The sequence below is a fragment of the Thamnophis elegans genome, chromosome Z (assembly GCF_009769535.1).
Source record: "Thamnophis elegans isolate rThaEle1 chromosome Z, rThaEle1.pri, whole genome shotgun sequence".
NCBI classification, from domain to species: Eukaryota; Metazoa; Chordata; class Lepidosauria; order Squamata; family Colubridae; genus Thamnophis; species Thamnophis elegans.
Genome location: NC_045558.1, coordinates 120,814,388 through 120,839,838, shown reverse-complemented (window position 1 = coordinate 120,839,838; position 25,451 = coordinate 120,814,388). Strand labels below are relative to the sequence as shown.

The 25,451-nt window shown below is 40.5% G+C and overlaps 1 protein-coding gene across 1 annotated transcript in view; it reads right to left on the bottom strand.

Annotated features, from left to right (window-relative positions):
* SPHK2 (sphingosine kinase 2) overlaps window positions 1–25,103 on the bottom strand; it is a 32,555-nt gene extending 7,452 nt beyond the window's left edge. The window contains exons 1-4 of the mRNA XM_032236724.1: window positions 24,830–25,103; window positions 23,362–23,824; window positions 3,163–3,312; window positions 931–1,025 (exon numbers count right to left, since the gene is read on the bottom strand). Coding sequence (XP_032092615.1) covers window positions 931–1,025; window positions 3,163–3,312; window positions 23,362–23,785 — 669 coding nt within the window. The 5' untranslated portion in view covers window positions 23,786–23,824; window positions 24,830–25,103. The remainder of the gene's footprint in view (window positions 1–930; window positions 1,026–3,162; window positions 3,313–23,361; window positions 23,825–24,829) is intronic.
* Between the last annotated feature and the right edge of the window lie 348 nt (window positions 25,104–25,451).

Genomic DNA, 25,451 nt, shown 5'->3' with positions numbered 1-25,451 from the left:
TATTCTGCTGTGGATATGCAAAAATCCAGTGCATCTTTCCCTCATCTGATGCCTTCCATTCATTACATGTAGCCGTCAACTTCAGTCTATTCAGTTATTCTATTCTGAATATTCTGCCTATTCAATCATTCAAAGTTATGGTGGTGCTGAAAAAAATAAAGCCTGTCCTCACACTTATGACTGTTGCAACATCCTCACTGACACATGATAAAAGTTCATGAGTTTAGCAACTGGCATGTATTTACAATAGCTGCAGAGTTCCAGGGTCACATGATGCCACTGAGGATTTCCCCAGCAGAGCTTCTGACTAACAAAGTCAATGGGGGAAGATGGATTTACTTGGCTGCATGATTCACTTAATGACAGGAGCAAAAAAGGTTGTAAAATTGGGCACTGCTCACTTAATGACCACATTGCTTAGAGATGGAATTTCTGGTCCCAACTGTGGTTATACATCGAGGACTTCCTGTACATGGAAATGAAAATCCAACATATAGGGAGGGTACCAACTGAGGAAAGGGTGAGCTAATGTAGCAAAAATCTGGCTCAGGAATAAGTCACTATTTATATATGATCTCTGGCTAATTTGTCTGCTCATGCGCTAAATAGTTTAAACACGAACGCCAAAAAGACATACCAGTAGATAGAAAAGTGCAAAACAAAATCCAGGAAATTCCAATTTTCTCAATTAGCCTCTTTTCCCCCCACTCCCGTTTTATACATTGTCACAGCTATCTTTATTTTTTATCTTGCCCATTAAAATATGTTAGTTGGAGGTGAAGACAGAAGATGGAAAGAAATATCCAAATCCCACCCAAATAGACCAGAGGATTCCCCTCCCCCCCAGTTACAGGAAGCAACAAAAGAAGTGGGCCTGAGCAGGCAGGAGAACTATGAATTATCTTCTTGTTGTGGTGGTTTGAACGATACCTCGTGAAGGAGTCCGTCTCCTGAAATGACCACAATACCATCCCATTCATCTAAAGAGATGCTCTGCACCAGCTCCCGGGCATGATTCGGTCTCTCTGGGGAAGACAAGGACAGGCATAAAATTAAGTAGCTGAGCTCCAACTCTGTTTTCTGACTTGACAGTCCGCTTCAATGTCAGGTCTCCTGGAGACAACTGTGAATTGTCTTCTGTGACAAGGAAGTAGCTATTTATAAGTATATGGAACCAAGATGCTGTTGCATTAATTACTGAATGGTTGAAGTTATTGCATAGAGTGGTGTGTGACACGCTGCTGTGGATGAAAATCTGGGGCTATAAAGTAAATGGCTGTAATTTCCACATTTAGGTGAACAATTCATTCTAATCATATTTTAGTGATTATGCAAACCTTTGGGCGAGGTGCTTTGTGTTTATGACTTTACATGCAATGTCGGCAGCAGGAAGCATAATTATTCTCAGTGGTGCTGGAGTGGAGGACAGAAGCGGAGGGGAAATTGTGTTTCTTTAAAGGTTTCCTAGGAAAGGCTTGGCTGCAGAAATATTTCTCCTCCCTCCCCTGCCACCAGCAGCCCCACTCTCGTATAAGTGTCCTTATGGACACCCCCGTTCTTAAATGTTGCAAGATTTTCATTTTACTTGGTAAAATCTAGTACATTCTAGATCGTTCTGCCAATGTAGTCAATCCTGCCCTTTGGAGAGCCCTGAAGCAAAGACAGATATAGCAAATTCTAATATCTAATCCTGAATTTTGAGATTTCTTTTCATTAACCTAATTAATAGATGTTTATGAGTTAGGCTACCCAGAATTGTCTATGATGATAGTTTCATTGTTTTCTACAAGAAACCGTGATCCACCAAACAGATCATCTCGTGGGGGAAAAGTATGTTTTATTTTAGCAGAATTTCAGTGAATCTCATAGATCCTCTGGCTGTTAGTATTTTCTATACCTTTTTTTTAAATATGTGGGCTGCCAAGAAGACTTCATGTTTTCACTCCCCATAAATCAGTATATCCGACAATGGATGAAAATAGTATTGAGTTTAGCAGCTGGATTTCATATTTTCAAAAATGGGGCATCAAAACCTGTGGCTTTATTTCTTTGGAGAACTGTTGTTTGCAGCCACTTCTTACACACAACAAGATCTAACTCTTGTTTGGAGATTAACTCCACTATATTTCCAAGATTAACTTGGTGAAAACATGAATAGTAAACATACATCTATCCTTCTGTTTTGATGAATTTTGAAGCATCTTGGTTCAATTTAGCAATAAAGTACTATACCTTAACCCCCAACACAGAATACAGGTAGTCTTCAACAGTTCATTTAGTGTCTGTTCCAACTTACAAGGGCAGTGAAAAAAATGACTTATAACTGTTTTTCACACTGACAACTGTTGCAGCATCCCTGTGGTCACATGATCAAAAATCAGGTGCTTCACCACTGGCATATATTTATGACAGTTGCAGTGTCCCTGGGTCATGTGATCACCCTTTGCGACTTTCTGACAAGCAAAGTCAATTGGGAAGCTGGAATCGCTTAATAATTGTCTTCTAACTTAACGACTGGACTGATTTACTTAACAACTGTGGCAAAAAAGGTTGTAAAATTGGGCAAAATTCAGTTAACAAATGTTTCATTTAGTAAAAATTATGGACTCAAGAGTAGTCATAAGTCGAGCGCTATCTGTAATAAATTTCATTTCAATAATGTTTGGTTTTCCTCTTCATGTGGGATTTATGCCCAAAGCGGGATTAGAACTCACGGTCTCCTGATTTTTTTTTAGTCTGTTGCCTAACCACTATAAGAAACTAGTTCACATTAGGATTACTCTAGTAAAAAAGGGCAAAGAATATCATCATCATTCTCACCACCACCACTGGCATCCTGGAAAATCACAGTCATTGATCTGTCTGTCTGTCAAATCAGTTTTGCATTCTTGTTCTACTCACAATGGCTCCAAAACATTAACTCCTTAAAAGGAATTTAATAGGTTATGATTTGTTTTCTAGGACAACTTTTTCCATACTGCTGGCCTTCTGATGCATATGAACTGTGACTCCCAGAATTCCAACTTGCAGGGCCAATGGGATTCTGGGAGTTGCAACCCTAAGGCATCTGGAGGGCACCAGTATGGAGAAGGCCATCAAGAGAGAAAGTCATCTAGTTTTCTTACGGTGACACCCCCCCCCCCCACTCAGTTGAAGCTTTACCTGTTTGGATCAAGTTGAAGCTGACATCTGCCTCAGTGATCATGGGAAGGATGTGATTCTGACACCACTGCAGTGCATTTCCTTTGCCTCCAAAGGGGTTGAGCAAGAGGAGGAGGCGGCGGGAACGTGGCAGTAGATTACTGCTAATCTCTGAAGGGACAAAAAGACAACAAAAAGATTAAGCATTCTGATTTCCAAGGAGCACTGAGAAAATTAGATAGATAGTTAGATAGATAGATAGATAGATAGATAGATAGATAGATAGACAGACAGACAGACAGACAGACAGACAGACAGACAGGCTTTATTGTCATTTTTTATTGTGGCATACATTAAAAATGAAATTCTGTTGCGCACTCTCAAAAAAAGTATATATCCATACATGTACATAACACACACACACACACACACACACACACAAACACAGAGTGTTTGCAGCTTCAAAAGCACAGCTGATCATTGCAGGGCGCTGCAGTGAGTACAGGAGGTGAAGCACGGAATCGTTCAAACAAGGCAGCAGCTGTTCCAGGTTGCCATTTTGGCTTCTGCGCCTAGCGTTTTCAACTTTGGAATGTTCTGTTTGAGACCCATTCAAGGCTGCGGGAATCACCAACGCACATCGCCACCAACTGCGGCCCAAAAATGTGACGCACCGAGGCAAAAAATGGGGTTTGCAGAGGCCAAAAAAATGCAATGCAGAGGCCAAAAATGCAATGCACAGAGGTGGCGAAGTGCTCTGGTGATCCCTGCAGCCTTGAACAGGTCTCAAACGGGGCGTTCTGAGGCTGAAAACATGAGGCGCAGAGACCAAAAACACAAGCCACAGAGGGGGGGGGCGATGGTCTGTGGCAATCCCTGCAGCCTGGAAATGTGTGGAGGCAAAAGGATGGGGGGCAGCGGGTGGGCAGGCTATATTTGGTGTATAAGACACACCCAAATTTTCACCCTCTTTTAGGGGTGGGAAAGTGTGTCTTATAGTCCAAAAATATGGCATTTATCTTACTCCTTGTCCATTTTGAATACAGGGTCGATACTATATGGGCAAAGCTGTGACTGAATCCAGATGTCCCAAAGGTGCTTTTTAAGAGGCAACTGGACATTCTGATTTTTCTTTTAAGACCTTTCGTTTCCCATCCAAGAAGCTTCTTCAGAGTTGAAGAAGCTTCTTGGATAAGAAGTGAAAGGTCTTCAAAGAAAAAAAAGAAAGTTCAGTTGGCTCCTGAAAAAGCACCTTTGGCACAACCATGACCTGGATGACTGAGAAACTCCATAGAAGCTGAATCCAGATATTCCGCTTTGGATACCACAAAGCTCCCTCACAGAAAGCAACAAGGAAAACTGGCCATACAGAGGATGGGTAGCATCCCTGACAATAATGAGGACCTGATCAAGCAGCGCTTATATGCTATGTACTGGATAGAAGGAAGTGAGCTAATTCTGCTGTCTTCAGCAGGGTAAGTAACTATGGACTTATCTTCAACCTAGTGCAAAACTAAAGTATAAAATACAAGATTCAGTGCTGCAATAAAGGACTATCAGCAAAAGCTCCTGATATTCTAATCTGTGCACATACCAATGATAAATTAAATGGATCCACATACAAGGGTGCAAAGGGCAGGAAAACTGATTGTTATCAGAGTAGAACAGCCAAGTTTCTAAAACTTGGTCACAGTCAACGTTTAGATTTATAAGAAAGCAATCCTAGGTGCATGTCTAAAAGGGAAAGAAATTTAGTCAATTATGAGGCTGAATTTGAATTGATGAAAAACTGCATACAGGGAGCCCTCAAATTGGGACCACAACTGAATCCAAAATTTCCATTGCTAAGACAGTTGGGATGTGAATCTGGCCCCATTATACCACTTTTCTTGCCACACTTAAGTGAATTGTGGCAGTTGTTAAATTAGTAACACGGTTATTAAGTGAATCTGGTTTCTCCATTGACTTTGCTTGTCGGAAGGTTGCAAAAGGTGATCACATGACTCAGGGACACTGCAACTGACCCACGTATGTGCTAGTTGCCAAGCAACCAAAATCTGACCATGTGACCATCAGGATGCTGCAACGTTCTTAAGTGTAAAAACCAATCATAAGCCATTGTAACTTTGAACGGTCACTAAATGTATGGTTGTAAACTGAGGATTATCTGTACAGCATTACATTCACTATGGCAGAGTTGTCAAACTTGCAGCTCATGGCCGGATGCCTCACGTGCTGGCTCCGCCCCAACCCAGTTTATCCAAGGGGCGGAAGTCCTGATATATCATGTGACTCCGCCATGGCAATGCAAGTTTGACATCCCTGAACTATAGGATATCTTCCTACAATACAAGGGAAAGCATCCCATCACTTCAGCATTTGCTCAGGTAAACTAGCTAAATTCACATTTTAGGAAGCAGAATCTGCCGTCTGGTGAAGGCATGAAAAATCTGCTGTCTCATGAAGAAATCTAAAAATGCCAGCATGGTAGTTATAATCCTTCCATATTGTGCAAGCTTCCTGCTCAAATTCCACCCACGAGATAAAAGCAGCTTTTCCAAACCGCAGGCAAGTTGGAAAGACAGATTAGTGGTTAAAATTGAAGCCTGCAGTTCCAAATAACTCATCTTCTCAGGATCTGCAGCTAATCTGCTAATTTTAGGTCACAGGCGCTCAGCATTACAACACTGAATCCTCACAGCATTTGAAAGCTGCCTGAATGGTATTTTTCAGTACTTTGGTATAAATAATGACCTTTCATGCAGTGAGTTTGATCTCTGAGGGTGCTGTAAGGCTGGCTGCATGCACCGAATTGTATCGTATTTACACACATGGATCTATAGTTCTACAAATGTACTGATGTATCTGTATGCATGGCTATTAAAAAAACATCAGCCTCAATCCAATTAAGGTGAAGGCATTTAAGAATTGTGGACTTCAATTTCCAGAATTCTGAGAATTGAAGTTCACAGGTCTTAAAATTGCTCTGCTCTAGAATCTGGTTTCTAGATTCTTATTGTCTCCCGCTCCATTGTGACTATTGGTTTAACTATTCTGACTTTTATTATCATGATCTTATATTAATTGATTTTAGGGAGGAAGACAAATCTCCTTATTTCTCCACTACACTATCCATTGATACCAGAGGTGGGTCGCTTCCGGTTTGGCCCAGTTCGGCTGAACCGGTAGTGGAATTCAGGCCTGGGTCACAGAATCGGCAGCGACCCAGACCTGCCATGCCCCTGAACCGGTTCCCTCACCACCACTGGGCCACATGCGTTAAGAACAATTTACTTTGAGCAGCACATATTTGCACACCGGTAGTAAAACCGCCAGCAACCCACTCCTGATTGACACATATTCTTAAATCCAAGAAAACAAAACCACCATCTTCAGTTCTTTGATGGCAAGTATGGATTTGCTAAGAGCCAGTTAAGGTAGTGCTTAAGTCATTATGCTCAAAACCAGGAAACTGTTTAAGGTCATGTCCTGCCCGAGGCAAAACATTAATATTATTTTGATTTCAGCTGTCATCTATTCCAATCCTCCCTTTTTAATAATGCATTCAGTGTACAACTCAATAAACATGGTATTGAGGTGTGTCCTCATTTCATTCCCTTCCCTAAATCATCTATTTCTCCAAATTTAGTTTGTTAGCACATGTTCTTTTATACCGTAGCATTTGTATTTATACATCAGTTGTGGTTAATTTTTAAATTATCATTAACATTGATGTATTACTTTTAACTTGTAAATGTTAACATTTTTAATGTTGTTTTTAACTGTGCTTTTAGTCGTATTTTATACTATTTTATTTGTAAACTACCCAGTCACTTAAGGGGTCATTTAAGTCACTTAAGAGGGCCGTGAAAATATTTATGGACCTCTTGCATCCTGGACATAAATTGTTTCAACTCCTACCCTCAAAACGACGCTATAGAGCACTGCACACCAAGACAAATAGACACAAGAACATTTCCCCCCAAACACCATCATTCTGCTAAACAAATAATTCCCTCACCACTGTCAAACCATTCACTAAGGCTGCATTACTATTAGTCTTCTCATCATTCCTATCATCCATCTCAGGACCGGGGGCTCGAAGCCGTCATGGACTGGATGAGGATTAACAAGCTTGTGCTCAACCCAGAAAAGACCGAGTGGCTGTTGTGTTTTCCTCCCAAAAATTCGGCCATTAATCCAACACTCAGGCTGGGGGGTCAAATTCTACACCCCTCAGAGAGGGTTCGCAACCTGGGAGTCCTCCTGGATCCACAGCTGTCATTCGACCATCATATAGCGGCTGTGACCAGGGGGGCATTCGCCCAGGTACGCCTGGTGCGCCAGTTGCGACCCTACCTGAACCGGGAGGCGCTCACAACTGTCACTCGGGCCCTCGTGATTTCTAGGCTGGAATACTGCAATGTGCTCTACATGGGGCTGCCCTTGAAGAGCATCCGGCGACTTCAGCTAGTACAAAACGCAGCCGCGCGAGTGATCGCGGGTGCACCTCGATTCACCCGCATTACACCTATCCTCCGCGAGCTGCGTTGGCTACCTGTCGATCTCCGGATGCGCTTCAAGGTGCTATTGACCACCCATAAAGCCCTACATGGCAGTGGATCTGGATACTTGAGAGACCGCCTTCTGCCAATTACCTCCCTACGGCCTATAAGATCTCATAGGTTAGGCCTCCTCCGCATCCCATCGGCCAGCCAATGCCGGCTGGCAACCACAAGGAGGAGGGCCTTCTCAGTAGCGGCCCCGACCCTTTGGAACGAGCTCCCCGTAGAGATCCGCACCCTCTCCACCGTCCAGGCCTTCCGCATAGCCTTGAAGAACTGGCTCGCCCGTCAGGCCTGGGGATAAGGACCATTGCCCCGCCCGAATGTTGTATGCATGTTGTGTATTATTTTATTATGTGTTGTTGTTTTAGTATTGTATTGTTTTGTATTCCCCTCTCCCTGGTTTCTGTGAGCCGCCCTGAGTCCCCTCAGGGAAAAGGGCGGCCTACAAATAAAATCAATTCAATTCAATTCAATCTCCTCCCATTTATGACTGCATGACTGTAACTTTGTTGCTTGTATTCTTACAATTTATATTGACATTGTTTCCTGAATGCTTATTTGTACCTATGATTACCTTAAGTGTGATTCTTGATGAATGTATCTTGTCTTTTTATATACACTGAGAGAATATGCACCAAAGACAAATTCCTTGTGTGTCTAATCACACTTGACCAATAAAGAATTCTATTCTATTCTAAAGCGAGATGGGTGATATAGAAACTTGATAATTAAAAGATTCTATATTTATCCTGTACGTTGCCCTGAGTAGGACAGCCTTACACATCCTTATATAAATAAATAGCCTTGCTCTTGTGAAGAAAACAAAGATGTTTTTCTTGCTCTTTATTTATTTATCCTGTGTTAGCTCTCTGCTATGACATTCTCTATTTTTCTGAATCCTGTCTGGCTATTTAGCACTTCTTTCTCAGTACATTGTGTATTCTTCTTTGTAAGTTCTTCACTGAAATTTGACTTCCATGAGGAATTAGTTCAATAACATGCATACTTTTTTGCATCTCATTTCTTTGGTATAGATATGTAAGACTATATATTATCCAATTTCTTGATTGCACGGATTTAATTCACATTGGTTGATATAGGGAGGTTAAAATTGTAATTCTTTTGCACTGATGATGTTGTCTAGTTTGGGTAATGAAATGTCTGCGATTAAACAGCCAAGCTCAGAGATCACCAAGGACCCAGATATTTTTCTTGCAACTTTACACATTCAATAGTAATTCATCTGATCTTAGTGATTTCTTATTTGATAATAATTTGATAATTTGCTTAATTCATACATGACAATAGTTTGACAGAGCAATTGTCTATTGTACCTTATTTTCTAAGGGTTGTCACTTATATTGTTGAATATAATATCTCTCTGTCTATGGTTCTGTCCTCCTGTGATTTCTTTTGTGAAGCATTTTACAGGTAGTCAAGTTACAACTATAATAGAGCCTGCCCATCATGGCCATAAATTATGAAGAGCATAAGATGGTCATGTGACCAACCTGATTTTAATTACCTTTTTTGTGGCGGTCATAAAGCAAACCAATTATTTGCTCTAGGTGTGGTTTTGCCAAGAACTGGAAATAAATACCATTTTTTGGCAAAATGGTTGTAAAACATGGTCACGTGACTAATGGGGCTCTATGATTGACTGTATATGCAGCCTGGTTGCCAAGTGTCTGAAGTATGGTCACATGACCAGCAGATGACCTTTGGAACTTTGAACCTGGGTCATAAGTACCTCCTCCCTGATAGGTTCAACGGAACTTCAAACAGTTGCTAAGCAACTGGTCATAAGCTAAGGCCTACCTGTATTTTCATCTTTAATTTGCTTCTATAGAGATAATTAGAGTATTCTTGAGATTCTTTCTTAGCTGTAGTATTTTTAATCTTCTGTTGACATTCTTGGAAAGAAATGATAGAGATTTATTTCCTTCTCCTTTGTTATTTTCTGTTGGAAATCTACACTGAATCATCATTATCCTGTTCTGGTTTACTCACAAGGCTTCTGCCCTTCAGCTTTCGTGACATGTCGTTCTAAAACTCATTTGAATTTTTCCTTGGAAATTTTTGAGATTCTCTCCCTTTAACTTTTAAAGTATATCTAATCTCTTCCAGCAGTGTTCATCTCATAATTTAACCCTAGTGAATCTGCTTTTGATTGATCTTAGATTCTGATTAGACATCTTCCAAGTCAAATCTTGTTTAATCAGTTTTGGTAATAATAATTTATGTCTATTTCAATCTGCACCTGAAAATATACTGACTGACTTGCACTTTTTCAAATGTGATCCCCAATTGATTCCATTGTGTGTATTGTCAAATATTTATATTTTTTGAAGCAAGTATTGACAATATTGCATTTACTTAATTTACTTCCTGTTCAACATTTCCATTTTCTTTTATTTTAGTCCAATTACCACTGGAGGTACTATATGCTTTCCTGATGCTTTATTTAGTTCTACTTGCAATTTGCCATATAATTCATCAGTATGCCATAATACTTCCGTAATATAGATGTTAAGTAGATATCCACTAATTCTAATAAACACAGTCCTGTTGTTTATTAGGTTAAAACCAAGGGCTGTGCTTATTTAGTAACGCTACCTTTTTGAATTTCACTGCTATTTTATTCTTTCATATTGCAGATGACACACCTTCCATTATGAATCACATAATCATTTTATTTAAAGTGATTCTCCTCTATCTGCAATCTTATTTCTAAAATATCCATTTCTATTTTGACAAGTCAATTGTTTCATGTTTATCATACTCCATCTTTCCCTTGCATGAGTTCTCATAAAGCAAGAAATTCCTCTTTAGATATCAGCACTCTGAATAGATTTCCTTACAGCTTTGGTCTAATCATACCATCACTTGTACATCCGCTCCTCATTTAGTGACTACTTCAGTTAAGGACCATTTGCAAATTCATTTTCTGACCAATTCATTCCTTTATGGCCATGCAGTTATGTGAGAGTAACACACTGGAAAAGCAGTACGAGAAATCTGAATGAGACAGCAGCAACCTGTAGGAGATGACCAGGGTGTGCCTGAAGGAGGGGTCAAGCACATCATCAGTTTGGAATCCTTTTGTGGACCCAAGAGATCTAAGTCCAGGGTTGACTCTTATCTGGTTTGGTTTGGTTTGGTTTATTGGATTTATTATCTACTTGCCTTGAAGATTAGTAGTGCAGATTCTTGTTAAGAGATAGCGTGGAATTAACTTGTACTCATTTGAATAACTTTGTTTCCTAATTTCTTGCACCTGATACAACCCTTTATCTTCATAGTATCTTTCTCTTGTTCAATTATGTGTTTCACCCTGTGAACATTTCACCTAAAGACTGATCACTGGAACATAAATCAGTTGCTCAATGAGGAGTGGGTGTATTTCCTTGTGAAAATTCATTATTTTTTCCTCAGTAATTAGAGGAGTGTTTCCTGACTTGAAGGTCTTTTCATCTGGTACCCAAACTTGTCTAAATAGTTTATAATCATAAAGTTTTCTTGCTAACAGGCTCTGGCTGTTTTCTAGGAAGCTACATTTAGCTATGGCATCTGCATTGTGGAATATTCTACCTCACAAGATCAGGATGATCGCATAGCTTCTGAAGGTCTTTCAAGATTATGCCAGATCTTTGAGGACCCCAAAGGACAGGTGAATTAGTGAGGTAGCTGTTTTTTATAGCTTTTAAATTTTCTTGTAATTGTTAACCATACTGATTTTAGATACTTGTTATTTTAGTTTTGTTATACCCTGCCCACTTATTACTTATAACATGGGTAGTTATATTAGAAAAATAAAAGAAAAATGTAACAGCAATTTATTGCTGCCTTTATCAGAGTTGACTTTGGAATTTGTTCTTCGATAGGATGGTTGTTTGGTAAAAAAAAATATTAAAAGTTTATTTAAGAATTAGATCTGGACTTCACATATCTTAAAATTTGAGGGCAATACTGATGGAAACTATGCACCATAGAGAGCTCTTCTAAATGCAAGGACAATTTATTAGCTTTTACATGATTTAGAGATTTGGCATTTGTATTGAGAACTTGCTGATCTAGGCCATGTTATGCTAGCAAAAGGTCAAATATTGGCTCCGGTTACTAATCATTAACTATATAATTAAATTTTATAGAGATATAAATCTTCAGAAGCACAAATATGCACAACACATTAGGCAATTACATATTGGTATTTGCCAAAATTTTATATAATCAGGCTTTGAAGATCGTAGAAATAATTATTTATTCAACTTTAGCCACTGCCCTCAGCTGAGATGTAATGAGTATGATCTGTAATAAAATCTCCAAAGTATAACAAATCAAATAAAAAATAAGTCCAAAAATAACATCATAAAAGAACATGAAAAATGTAAGTTATAACAACAGCAAGAAATAAATAACTAGATGGATGTATTCAGATGTCAAAAGTCCTCTTGAATAATTTTTCCTTTAATACTTTCCTAAAATCCTACAGTTTAATCCTCTGGCTGGTGCAGGACTGGACTGTCAAAGAAAACATGACAGATGGCCATCCTATTTCTATAATGGTGATTTAATAAGCACAACCTGGACTTGTGGATTTCAACTGTCAGAATTACCTAGCCAGCCATGAGGAAATCTGTGAGTTAAAATAAAATTCCGCACATCTTAAAGTTTGCAAAGGTTCCATCCACTGTTCTGGATGGAAACTTATCCCAAATTTGGACTGTTTTATCATGCTGTCTAAGTGCAACAATCTGGCACAATTCAACTTAAATAAAAGCCCCATGCTCTGTAATGCACTGACAGCAAGTAAGGACATCTTCAGAATGCCACAAAGCATGACATCTTATCATTCCCCCAAACTCTTGTCAGATGAGCCTTAGAGAAAGGTCGTTTTCTAGGATGATGCTGGTTTGTGGAGGAAACTCTTCCCAATATTTATTCGGATGCACAGAATGTAACACTAAGGGTGAGAACTGAATAGGTACTTAAGCCTCTGAGAAGTAAAATTAGGTTGGTGCTTCAGAGGTCAGGCTCAAGGCAAAGAAATGGGTGGGGCCATACATAATAATCTGACCTCCAAACATTGATATTAGAATTATAATATATAAAGTATTCTGTTTAATAAGTTTCCCCATTTCTAGAGTTAGGCCAGGGATCTGCAACCTTAAACACTTGAAGAGCCATTTCGACCGGTTTCTCACAGAAAACACTGGGGGACACAAAACCTGGGTGGGCGTGGCCAACTCAACATCACTCCCACCCAATCACATGACCCCCCCCCCAGCCATGCTTACTCAGGTTTTGTTGCTCCTAGTGTTTTCTGTGGGAAATGGGTCTCTCTCCCCCCAAAAAGTGTTGGGCCAGTGTCTCAAGGCGGAGAGCAGGTTGTGCAACTGGGTTGCTAGGGAGCTGCAGGAGAGGGATCAAAGAGTCACATATGGTTCTAGAGCCGTGGATTGATTCATCCAAGTTAGGCAATCACTAGAGACATTATGTTCTACTTTAAGTTGAAAAAAACGTTCATCCAAAATGTGCCAAGTGAAATCCACCCTCTCCTTTGTACATGGCATCCTTCTGCTGTTTCTTTAAGGTGACCATACCCAATTTCCTACATTCCAGATATATATACAGGCAGTCCTGGATTTACGACCACAATAGAGCCCAAAATTTCTGTTGCTAAAGGAGAGATTTCTTAAGGGAGTTTTACTCCATTTTACGACCTTTTGTGCTACAATCATTAAGAGGGGTCCTTGATGCTCTCTGAGCTTGGTTGTTTTCTTGCAGATGTTTCATTACTCAAACTATGATGCTATTGCCTTGTTTGGCTTTTGAAACATATACAAAAAGCAAAACAAAACCCCAAGCTCAGAGAGCACCAAGGACCCGTCATTTCAATCCTGAATGATATATATTTTCCTTTATTAGAGCAGTTAAGTGAATCATTGCAACTCTTAAGTTAGTAACACAGTAGTTAAGTGAATCTGAATTCCCATTGACTTTGCTTGTCAGAAGGTAACAAAAAGTGATTGTGTGACCCAGGACACTGCAAGTGTCATAAATATGAATCAAATGTCAAGCATCTGAATTTTGATCATGTGACCAAGGGGATGCTACAATACAATGGTTGTGAACAATGGTCATAGGTCATTTTTTTCAGTGCTGTTTGAGCAGTCACTAAACAAACTGTTGTAAGTCGAGAACTACCTGTATTGGACTTCAACTCTCATCATTCCCAGCCTGGTTCTAATGCTAGAAAGCCAAGCAGGAGAAACTTACTTAAAGCAAACTAAATGCAGAAATGTAATACAGGTAGTCCTTATTTACAGCCATTCATTTAATGAGGGTTCAAAGTTACAACTGGCACTGAAAAAAGTGACTTATGACCATTGTTCACATTTACAACCATTGCCACAATACCCATGGTCTCAAGATCAAAATTCAGGCACTTGGCAACTGACTCATATTTATGACACTTGAAGTGTCCTGAGATCATGCAATCGTCTTTTATTACCTTCTGAGAAGCAACGTGACTTATGACCGTTTATCACACTTACGACTATTGCAGCATCCCTGTGGTCACATGATCAAAATTCAGACACTTGGCAACTGGCATGTATTCATGATGGTTGCAGTGTCCCGGGGTCATGTGACCACCTTTTGCGACCTTCTGACAAGCGAAGTCAATGGGAAAGCCAGATTCACTTAACAACCGTGTTACTAACTTAACAACTGCAGGGAGGAAAGGTTGCAAAAGGGGTCAAAACTCATGTAATAACTGTCTTGCTTAGCAACAGAAATTTGGGGATCATCTGTGGTCGTTAAGTCGAGGACTACCTGTATTGAGAGGAAGGGAGATGGTCCTCTCTTTTCTTGGCTTGCTTTGTTGGGTGAAGAGGGGCACTCCTGCACAGAGAAAGCCTCCAAGCTGAAAAGTGAACGGATCCCCATGAAATACAAGAGGGTGTTTGTTTAATTTGTCCTTTACAGCTGCTGTGGGAAAGAGCCACAACCCAGAAAGCGGCTCCTTGCACTGAAAGACTGGTGACACTGCAAATGAGTGTCTGGCTCCAATCTGAAGGGCTCCTGTGGAGTTTCTCACCATTAAACTGCAATGCCAGCAGCTGTGTCTGGGATGCAGAAAACGTAACACTCCCAGGATTAGGATTCTATGGTGGAATCTTGGCTTATGTCACTCCCCACAATGCATCTGTGCCTTTTGATATCTCCCAGGTAATCATGGGCCCCGTTGCATAGCAGTTGGGGAGTGTAGTGCAACACTTCCCAAAGGAAGAACAAAATGTTCCTGTGTTTGTTTACAGGTTTTCCTCGTCTTAGCTTGGTTCCTAAGTTCCAATGATTACTCCCTCCGCAGTCACATGACCCCAGGCATTTGGCAAAAACTGGCCCATAGTGAACCGTAGTTTTGGTTAACGAGTGAGGTAAGAAAAGGTTCTGAAATCAGATCAGTCGTGTGAGTGACATTTATAATTGTCATGATTTAAAACTGTTATGCCCAGGCACCATTATGGTCGTAAGTTGAGGACTACCTGTATTATTACCATTACCGTGTTTCCCTGAAAATAAGACATGGTCTTATTTTCTTTTTGACCCCCGAAATAAGTACTTGGCCTTATTTTCGGAGAGGTCTTATTATTTTTGAGGTTCAGGAGGCGGCGGGTGTGGTCACCTCATAGCTGCTGCTGTGTGGCAATATTTTTGGGGGAGGGCTTATTTTAGCGCATGCGCTCAAAAGCCCATTGGGCTTATTAGGGGAAACAGGGTACTTATACTCTTGTCCCCCTTTTTCAAGAAAGTGTCTTTCTACAGTAGACAGCAATGGCAATACAGGCATGTCCTCAACTTAGGACCACAACTGTGGCCAGAATTTATGTTGCTAAGTGAGAAATATGTTAAATGAGTTTTGTTCCATTTTACGACTTTTCTTGCCACATGTGTTAAGTGAATCATTGTAGTTGTTAAATTAGTAACATTGTTAATAAGTGAATCTGGCTTCCCCACTGACTTTGCTTGTCAGAAGAACTGGAAAAAATGGTCACATGACACTGGGACACTGCAGCCGTCATAAATATGAGCCAGTCATCAGGCATCCGAATGCAAATCATGTGACCCTGGGGGTGCTACAATGGTCATAATGGTGAAAAATTGTGGAAAATGGTCGTAAGTCACTTTTTTCAGTGCCATTGTAACTTTGAATGGTCACTAAATGAACTAGAAGACTACCTGTACATGAACAGAAATCATAGTCTAAGTAGCAAATAATATGCTTTAGCTGCCCTCCTGAAGGAAGCCAATAGAAGAGTTTCATGGAGCAGGAGGAACTGTCCCATCCAAAAAGGGATCCACATTTTCCCTATGTTGGGACCATTCCTGACAAAAGACTGTGGGGCTGCTTTGAAGGAGATGGGAAGATCTGATGGATCACTAACAAGGAATAAAATCCTCCTAACTACATTTGTACCCTGTTTCCCTGAAAATAAACCCTCCCCGAATAATAAGCCCAATCAGGCTAAAATAAGTCCTCCCCCCCAAAATAATCCCTCCCCTAAAATATTTAAATGCATGCACCCTTTCTCTTAGTGGCGGCCACAGAGAGAGTGGCAGGCCCATGGATGTTAGGGCTGGCAAGAGCATGCCAGAAACAGAGACAGACCTTCCAGCCCTCTCCGGATCAGCTGATCTGCGGGCCAAAGTTAAGGGGCCTCCTACATCTCAAAAATAATAAGACCTCCTCGAAAAGAAGACCAGGCGCTTATTTCCAGGGTCTTAAATTCGGGGAAACATGGTAGTTTCTTTCACCAACAAACCCCATAGCAATAGTACTTTAAACTTACCATGTTTCTCCAAAAATAAGGCCTATCCTGAAAATAAGCCCTAGCTCAATGTTTTACACATGCACTCAGTATAAGCTCTACCCCCCCCCAATATGCCCTAGTTAAGACCCCCATCCACTCCATTGCACCTAGTTTCATTGGGTGGGGGGGTGATGTGCAAGGGTAATAATAAAAAAGGGTAGGGATGGGGGGTGTGTGAAGCTGCTTACCTTTGGACAGTTGTAGCTAGGCATCGCACATCCCAGCACCTGCCTCACCTTGCTGGCCCACTTTTTCTATGGCTGCTTGCCACCACTCCTGCCTGTCTCCCTGGCCTCCATTTCACTGTCAGAGGCGTTTAGTAAAGGCCTCTGCAGCCGATAAAAGAGCTCAATCCTCAGCTGCAGAAGCCTTTCCTGAAAGCCTCTGCAGGCAAAACGGAGGCATGGAGATGATGCATGCGAGTGGTGGCAAGCAGCCGCAGAAGAAGTGGGCTGGCAGCGGCCATACGGGCTCCTGCTGGGCAGGGCTGTCGGTACTGCCTGTGTGAGGTGAGTCAGTGGAAGATATCCCTGAAAATAAGACCTAGTGCCTTTTTTGCTGGCAAAAATATATATAAGACCAGGTCTTAGTTTCGGGGAAACACGGTATAAACTGCTTCATAGCACTCTCTAAGTAATGTATAGAGTCAGCATATTGCCCCCAACAATCTTGAGTCTGCATTTTACCAACTTCAAAAAAGTGGAAGGCTGAGTCAACCTTGAGCCAGTCAGAATAGAACTGCTGGCAGTCGGCAGAATTAGCCTGCAATAATGCATTCTAACCACCGTGCCATCACACTTCTGTTGTATTATTTAATTCAAAATTTTATTTAGTAATTAATTCAAGATTTATTTGAAATATTTGTAGGCATTGTAACCTCAAAAGGTGGTTCACACAACATTACTAGAATTAAGACATAGGGCAATATCCTAAAATACAAAGTCCATAGAAAAGAACTGAAGACAACTAGACTCAAACTTCCAGATAATGTTCATCAGCTGACTCGTGCATATGTTCAAAAGCAGAGGAGCTACAATAAAGACCTGAGTCCAGGAACATGAGATGAAAGTTCATAAAAGTTCAATGACTTCTCAGTCACTGGTATCTCATCTTCTAGTTACCTGAGGAAATTTCATTAGATATTTTGTATAAGGATGAAGGAATCCCCAGAAACCTGGTTCCGACTGAATGAGCTTTATTTTTATTGATTTATTAATCACATTTACACGGCTACCCATCACACAAGAAGTGACTCTGGGCAGCTTTATCACAAGATATAAGAAATATATCGGGTGAGTATGAGGGGCAGGAGCAAAAATAGCCTGGATCAAATGAAGGTAAGGATGATTCACAAATCCAAGTACATCTAAGCTACCAGGTAGGCAAATAAAGCAGCAACTTCCTGGAGTAATTTAATTCCTTATCATGGTATTTTACTAAACCAATCTGTTATCTGTTACAGAACACCCTGAACTCACAAATCCTACTACACAGCAAGTGCAAAACTACACCACATGCACAAAGAATGCTACTGAAACTCACTAGCTAAGCAATTTTCATGCAACACAACTTTTTGTTGCTCTCCCACAAAGTCAGGAGACCTGCTTCAAAATGCTTAATTCCTATATTGGTAATTTTTGTCTTACAACTATTCATTACGACCTTTGCAGCATTTCCATGGGCACGTAATGAAATTCAGCCACTTGGCAATTGACTCATATTTATGATCGTTGCATAAATATCGCCTTTTGTGACAGGCAAAGTCAATAGAGAAGCCAGATTCACTTAACAATTGTATTGCTAGGTTAACAACTGCAGTGATTCACTTAACAACTATGGGAAGGTCATAAAATGGGATAAAACTCACTTAACAATTGACTTGCGTAGCAATAGAAATTTTGGGCTTAATTGTTTATTGTGAGACGACATCTACCTGTAATTTTACATGTTTACACCCTCCTCAATAAACCAGCAATTTTATTTAATGAAGTGCATTTTCTACTCAGAAAAAATTGTGGCTTCTGTCACTCTCTATTTTATATCACGTGCACAACCGAACAACATTTCCACTTCTGGTTTCTTTTTCCACAAATGCCCCCTCCATGTAAACTGGGATCACCCTCTCTTGCCTAGGCTGATAGGCCAATGGGCCTGGATAATGTTACAGCCCAAACACCACTGTCCCTGAGCCCACCAAGAAGCCCTCTCAAGGCACAATATACAAAAGAGCAAAGTGTTTTATGGATCTATACTTAGGGATTCAGTAAATCTTCCAAGGACAGAAAATGCACAATAGATGCAAACCTTTCAAAAGTTGGCAGCAACTAGTAGTTCTTAATGTGATAGAAATGGAAACTCTCCTTGGAGACTATGAGAATTCCATCAATAATGAATAGAACTGAGTGCAATCAGTTCGATCCCTCTCAAGTAACTGAACTATCCCCATGTATTATATAGAGACTATTTAATTATACCAATCCCCATAGACAATATGATTAAATACAATTGAATTTAAATGCCATCTTCTCTTCCTGCTGGCAATGCCCACTTCTTTCCTGCTGCCCTCTGCTATTTCTCTGCATGCCATACAAAGATCAAGAATGATCCTTGTGTTGTGCGTTTTGGAGACTAGAGAAAGGAGGTGCCAATGGGCCCTTCCACCAAAGTTCTGCTGTATGCTCCATAAATAGAGGTAGTCCTCATTTAATGTTTGTTCAGTGACTGCTCAGTTATAATGGTACTGAACAAGTGGTAGTTATGTTGTAAGCCAGAAGTCTCCAAACTTGCCAACTTTTAGGTCTTATGGACTTAAAAGGCTGGCTGAGGAATTCTGGGAATTGAAGTCCACAAGTCTTAGAAGTTGCCAAGTTTGGAGTTCACTGTTCTAATTTTTTGGGGGGCCAGTCTCCAGTATAGGGCTTAGATACCAGTTGTGCAGTGTTGAGGACTTACATCATCCCTTAGGCTTTACCATTATTATGGGAACCCATGTGGAGACCTATTAGTAGTCTCACTGTGTTTGCATGTTTGTGTGTGTGCGTGTGTGTGTGTGTGCATGTGTACACAATGGAGAGCATCAGGATAGAAATGGTTCTCAAATGACTTCTCACCTGTATACTGGAACTTCGGTGGCAGAATGTTATATACAATATTCTAAGTACTGCTAGCATAACAGGGTTTCCATCATTATAGTGCTATAATTATAAGACTGGTACTTTGTTAGTAATGATTTATAGGCCTTTTTTCTTTCAGCATAGACAGGTGTTCCAAGGTAGCTTTCTACTGGGAAGCTTCAACAAAGTTGTGTCACTATGTAATTCGGCCTACATTCTTGACATATAAAATGTATCTACTGATACAGCTTCTCTTGTATGCTTTACTGTATAGCTTTTAGCTTAGAGGGATACCTGCCCTCAGGGTTCATTTGTATTTTGATTAGGTACATACAGAAAAGTACCAACTGACTCTTAAAGTACTGCTTTTTCTCCTCACTCTTATCCTCCATAGATCTTTTCCAACTTGACTGAGCAGCTGAAATTCTTCAGTGTTTTTTTTTTTTTACTTCATTTGAAAAACATACCACTGGTACAAAAGCAGAGGTGACACATTTCCTGTCAATGGAAATGATATATTGAAAGAGGCTGTAGGTATGAATTCTTGGTCCAACACAACCCCTTTAGATTTTATCCTGTCCCACAAAATCTTCTGGATGAGGAGAACAGAGCAAACAAGTTTAAGAATTTGGAGAGCGAATGAAAATTCTTAAGTTAAACATTAAAAGAAAAGATGTTTAGTATCATTTGAAGGAAACACCCGAAGCACAAATCCTATATCACGCAGTAAGGAAGAAACCTGCATGATGTGGGTTTTTTTTTTTCCTGCCAGACCATCCTTCTTCCACAAAATCACTAACCACACCATAAAAGCATTCATATAAATCTTCTAGCAGTAAATGCATTCAGCAACCCATCAGCAAGGGGTAATGCATCACACAGAAATTCCTGGCCACTTTCGAACTAAAATGAATGGGGGAAACTGTGTGTTTTTAGACAAATTCCCTTTTAATACCAGCCCTCCTATGCAATGTTCAGCACTTCCTCTGCAGTTCTTTAATTGCTGGTATAGCTGTCTGTGTTTAATGCATCATCATCATTATCCTTTAGAAAGCCTGCTCTTTTTCCTTGTACACAAACTCTGAAAGCGAGCACTTGTATTCTAGGAGGGCTTATAGTTCTGTACAAAAAGTACTGCATCTTATGGAGCAGCAATTATTTTGACTTGGTTCCTGAGAATTCTTCTTGCAGTCAGCTGATTCATGACTTCTTTGTGGAATGTGCAAACCAGATGCAAAAGGAGGCCAGAATGCTGTATTTGTATGTTCTTCGTCCTTAAAAAAAAAAAAGTCACCCACTAGTTTTAGCTAGCGCTGAATCCGGAACTGCCAGGCTAAACAGCATGTTGTGAATCGTGAATTCTCAGTCATCCAGGCCATAGCTATCTCAAGGGTGCTTTTTTTCAAAAAGCAACTGAGCTGTTTTTTTCCTTGAGAAAGAAGTAGTTTGGCTTCTCATCCAAAAAGCTGCATCAATTGTGACTGGGTGGTGAATGGGGGGGATGGAACAACAGGTTTTGACAGGATAGTGGGAAGGGGATGGAAGGATATTTCTTGGCAGTCATCTGGTTGTTAGCAGTCTAAGAGCTTTTGAGGGCGGGGGGGGGGTGTTTATTAAGTGGGGCAGATGTGTCATGCACAGGCCACGCCCACATCAGCTCCACCAAGGGGAAAAAACATCGTGAACCATCATGTGATGTCAAAGCAACACGGCGAGTTTGACACCTGTGCTATAGTCAATACTCATGCTTTCATAACTTTTCATTTTTATGTGCTATTTGTGGGGTAGTCCTTGACTTACTACCACTAGGGTCTCCTGCTTGCACAGGGGGTTGGACTAGATAACCTGCAAGGTCCTTTCCAACTCTGTTAATCTGTTAAATTAAGTCTGCCAATTACACTCATTGTGGTTGTAAAGTAGGTCATCACATGACCAACAAAATTTTACAACCCTTTTTTGTAGTGATCATAAAGCAATTGCCATGGTCGTTAAGCAAACCCATTGTTTGCTATGGGGTGTTTTTGCTGAAAACCAGAAGTAAATGTTGGCTTTTAGTAAAAATGTAGTAAATTGCAGTCACATGATTGTGGAATGCCACAATTGGTCAAAAATGTGGGCTGGTTTCAGGGTGCTGAAAATGTGGTCATGGGGACAGCAGCCATTGGAACTGGATTGTAAATTTCTTTTGGGAAATCATGTCTAACTTCAAAGGTTTGCTGACTGACCAGTTGCAAATCAAGGACTATCTCTCTTCTATTTGATTGTCCCTTCCCCTCTGCTATACATTAAATAAGCAGTTGTATATGGTGCTGATAAATAAGAATACTCAATAAAGAATCACTATCAGTCTGATATTACTTAAGCGAACACAATATATTCTGTATTCTTTAGAGTTGATATGTTGATTGGAAATTACAGAATTGAATTCAACACACTTGAATTCAGAGCTGCGACTTGTAAGCAAGTTGCAAGCAATATAAATGGATCTTCTTCCATTTTTCATTTACATGAATTGCAAGTTAAACACATTTGAGTGTGGGACGTGAAGTCATTGCAACACTTGACTCCATAATTCCCAGGACATAATTCCCATGCTCACATTTTAAACAGAAAGTTCATTCAGTTGGCAAAACTGGCCTTTAGGCTGATTATATGATAAAAGGAAAAACAGAGAGGCATATATTCTCTTACTTCTCGCAGACAACATTAGGGATGGAAGGTGGTTTTGAAAAACACAATTGCAGAGAAACATGACAATTTCAGCAGTCAAAACTGATCAGGATGAAGACAGGTTTAATACGATGTAATCTGAGGAGGTTTCAGATTCACAACCTTTGAATTCTGATGGGAGTTGCCTTCCATTATATAAAGGAAGGTCAACACAGCAATAATTTTATTCAAATATGCTGTACTTATTAGAAAAGCCATTACTTGCTTCCATCTCAATTACCAAACATTTCAAAAGCTAACAACACCCTTGAATGCAAGTTTGCATCTTTCCAGGGCAATCCAACATCAAAGATTTGTAGATTGGAGATTAATCTACTTTGTAATCCTAGCAATTTGAAAGTAAGATTACAATAGGATTATAAAAAATACTGACAATCAATAAGTTTGCAGAAAGTATGATGCAAAGATAATTTAGAAAGGATCTGAAGGAAAAGAGTTAGCAAAATGTTCTAAGACAACAGAAATAGGAGTTTTATATTTTCTGGGTCATGAGAGCTTGTATTAATTAATTTTTACTTCTTTAACTAAAGATTGACATATCTGTTGGCAGGCACACTCTAAGCTGATGTTCAGTTTTTCGGATATCTTATAAAATTATGTGGCAGGCCTACACAACAATATTGTATTTATTAAATTTATATGCAACTCATCTCACTGCTGAACCACTCTGGGGCTCTCCTACATTTAAAGCACACACACACAACATTCTTTATCTTCCAGAAAATCATCCTATCAGGATAAGAACTTGTAATGAATTCTCTCCCAATAAGCTGATTGTTTTTTTAAAAAAAAGACTGATAAACACGCAAGCATACATAAGACTTACAGTCCAACAACAGAACAGTTTAAGGAATGCCACCGCATAGAAACAGATAGCATCTGCCATCTCTCCAAGTGAGAAGCAATACTCCCCAATACAGGGCAACTCCTTACCTGTTTCACTGGAAATTGGAATTCCCAGCACTAGGCACTTGATGGCAGCTGCCCATTTTTCAGCCAGAGCCTGGTTGTCCTTGTAGCGCTCTGCTCCGTCCACTTGAAAGGTCTTTGCAATCCGTTGCCGGGCCCGTCCTGAGCCCATTGCTACCTTTTTTTTCTTCAGTGGGTAGGCGTAGATGCAGAAGAATGCTGACTGGTTTGCTACTGTATGGCTGCGCAGTGTGTGGCAACCCACCACATCTATCAGCCGTATCACAGTCCGTTGATCAGTGTCCGGCTTGGGTACTAGGCGCTGGATATGCAATTCAGTCCGGGTGAGGCTGAGGGCATAGCGGATCCCCTTAGGCGGGTAGGCTCCAAACTCCCCATGGAGGATGGCCTCGGAACCTTCTCGACAAGGCTTCAGTACCAGGTTCATCTTGTCATGGAATCCCACCTTTACAGTTGTGCTTTATATCTGTCAAAACAGTTGGTTCCAACCCACCACTACTTAATCTCCTTTTTCACTACTACTCCCACCACCCTAGATTTGAAAAGCAGAATTTAAAATCTTTCCAGTAGCACAGATTTTCCTTAAGTCAGCTGGGCAGCCAGTGCAACTTTCTTTCATCAAGAAACCTGTCTTAAGCATTTTCCGGAGTTAATTGCTCTTTTATTGAGCAAGAAACCTTTGTGCCAAGGAAATGAAACAAGAAGAAAAATACAGGTATGCAAGTATCTCAACTTTTCTGAAAAATGTCATCCAAATTCTAGAGGAATGAACACAGACCAGTTTGGTATAACAGTAGGGTTAATAAGTATGAAAAGAGGCTTTTTTTAGTAAAACAGGTGCTTCTTCAGAAACATATGTAGAAAATCTTGTTTTTGGCATGATAAATTCCCCTCTAGATAAGGTGTTTAAATATTTAACTAAGAAGCTGTCCAACCTGTAAGAATCTCATCAAACAAGCTGACCACAAAACATACTGTTTTAGCAAACTCTTTCCCTTCCCTTTAAAATTTTTTTTTAGAAACCTGCTTCCCCAAAACTTCAAAGAACTTCAGGTAAAAATTAAACAAAATATTGATCTATTTAGGAGACACCAAGGAATGAAACAAAAATACATAAAAAAGGGGAGAAAAGTTGAGTTTGGAAAGAATGCAGGGACACCATCCTACCCTTCAACTAGCAGCAAGCGGGGAAAAATACTTTTATTAAGGCACCCCCGTTTGCCCGTTTAACCCAAATCCCGAGTTTTAGAAACAAATAGTCTCTCACAAATGTTTGCAAGAGGGTCTCATTATAAAAGGGGAGAACAGGGGAATCATTTTACAAAGCTATTTAGTTTTTAAAAAAGTGGAGGAGGGCAACAGAGCTGATCATTATTACACACACACAAAAACACATTTATGCTGGGATGCGGAAGGACCTTTTGAGATACACCCCCCCACCCCACCCCAGAAAGGACTATTCCCCTCTCACCGGGCACTCTTTCTCCAAAAAGCCAGATGATTTTACGAAGGAGTCAGTGGGGAGGAGAGGAGGGAAAGGAGGAGAAGCTCCCGGGCACTTCTCAAGGTCTCCCCATCCCTGACAACCTCCAGTCTTCAGGACCTCTCCCACACTTCTTTCCACGCCATTCCCCGCTTTGCTCAGCCCCAGCTCTTCTTCCCGCTTCCCAAGCCCAGTTCTCGCCTCTGCGCTGACTTGCTCAGCTGCAGACTGCCTTGCATGCTACACCGGGAAGTGTTCTTTTCTACCTGGGGAAGAATGAGCAATGGGGTGGGGAAAAGCTTTCTCCCGCCCTATCAGAGATCAGAAAACCGTAACAGTCCAGTCCCACAACAGCCCCCTCCTCGTACATTGGTGGATGGTTTTGCCATCTTTGACGACAGCGCGGGTATAAAGCAGCAAAGCGGCCATCTTAATTAAGGGACGGGCACCCACGAAGGGACGCAAGTTATAAAGGAACGCCGAGTTCTTAAAAGTTCTAGCGAAGGAGGTTGTTTCTTTCAGCGGTGATAGGTTTTGCTGAGGGGAGAGGGACAATTTGAGCTTTGGGCAACGTCAAGGGAGAGAGACTGCTATCTTTAATAAGTGAAAA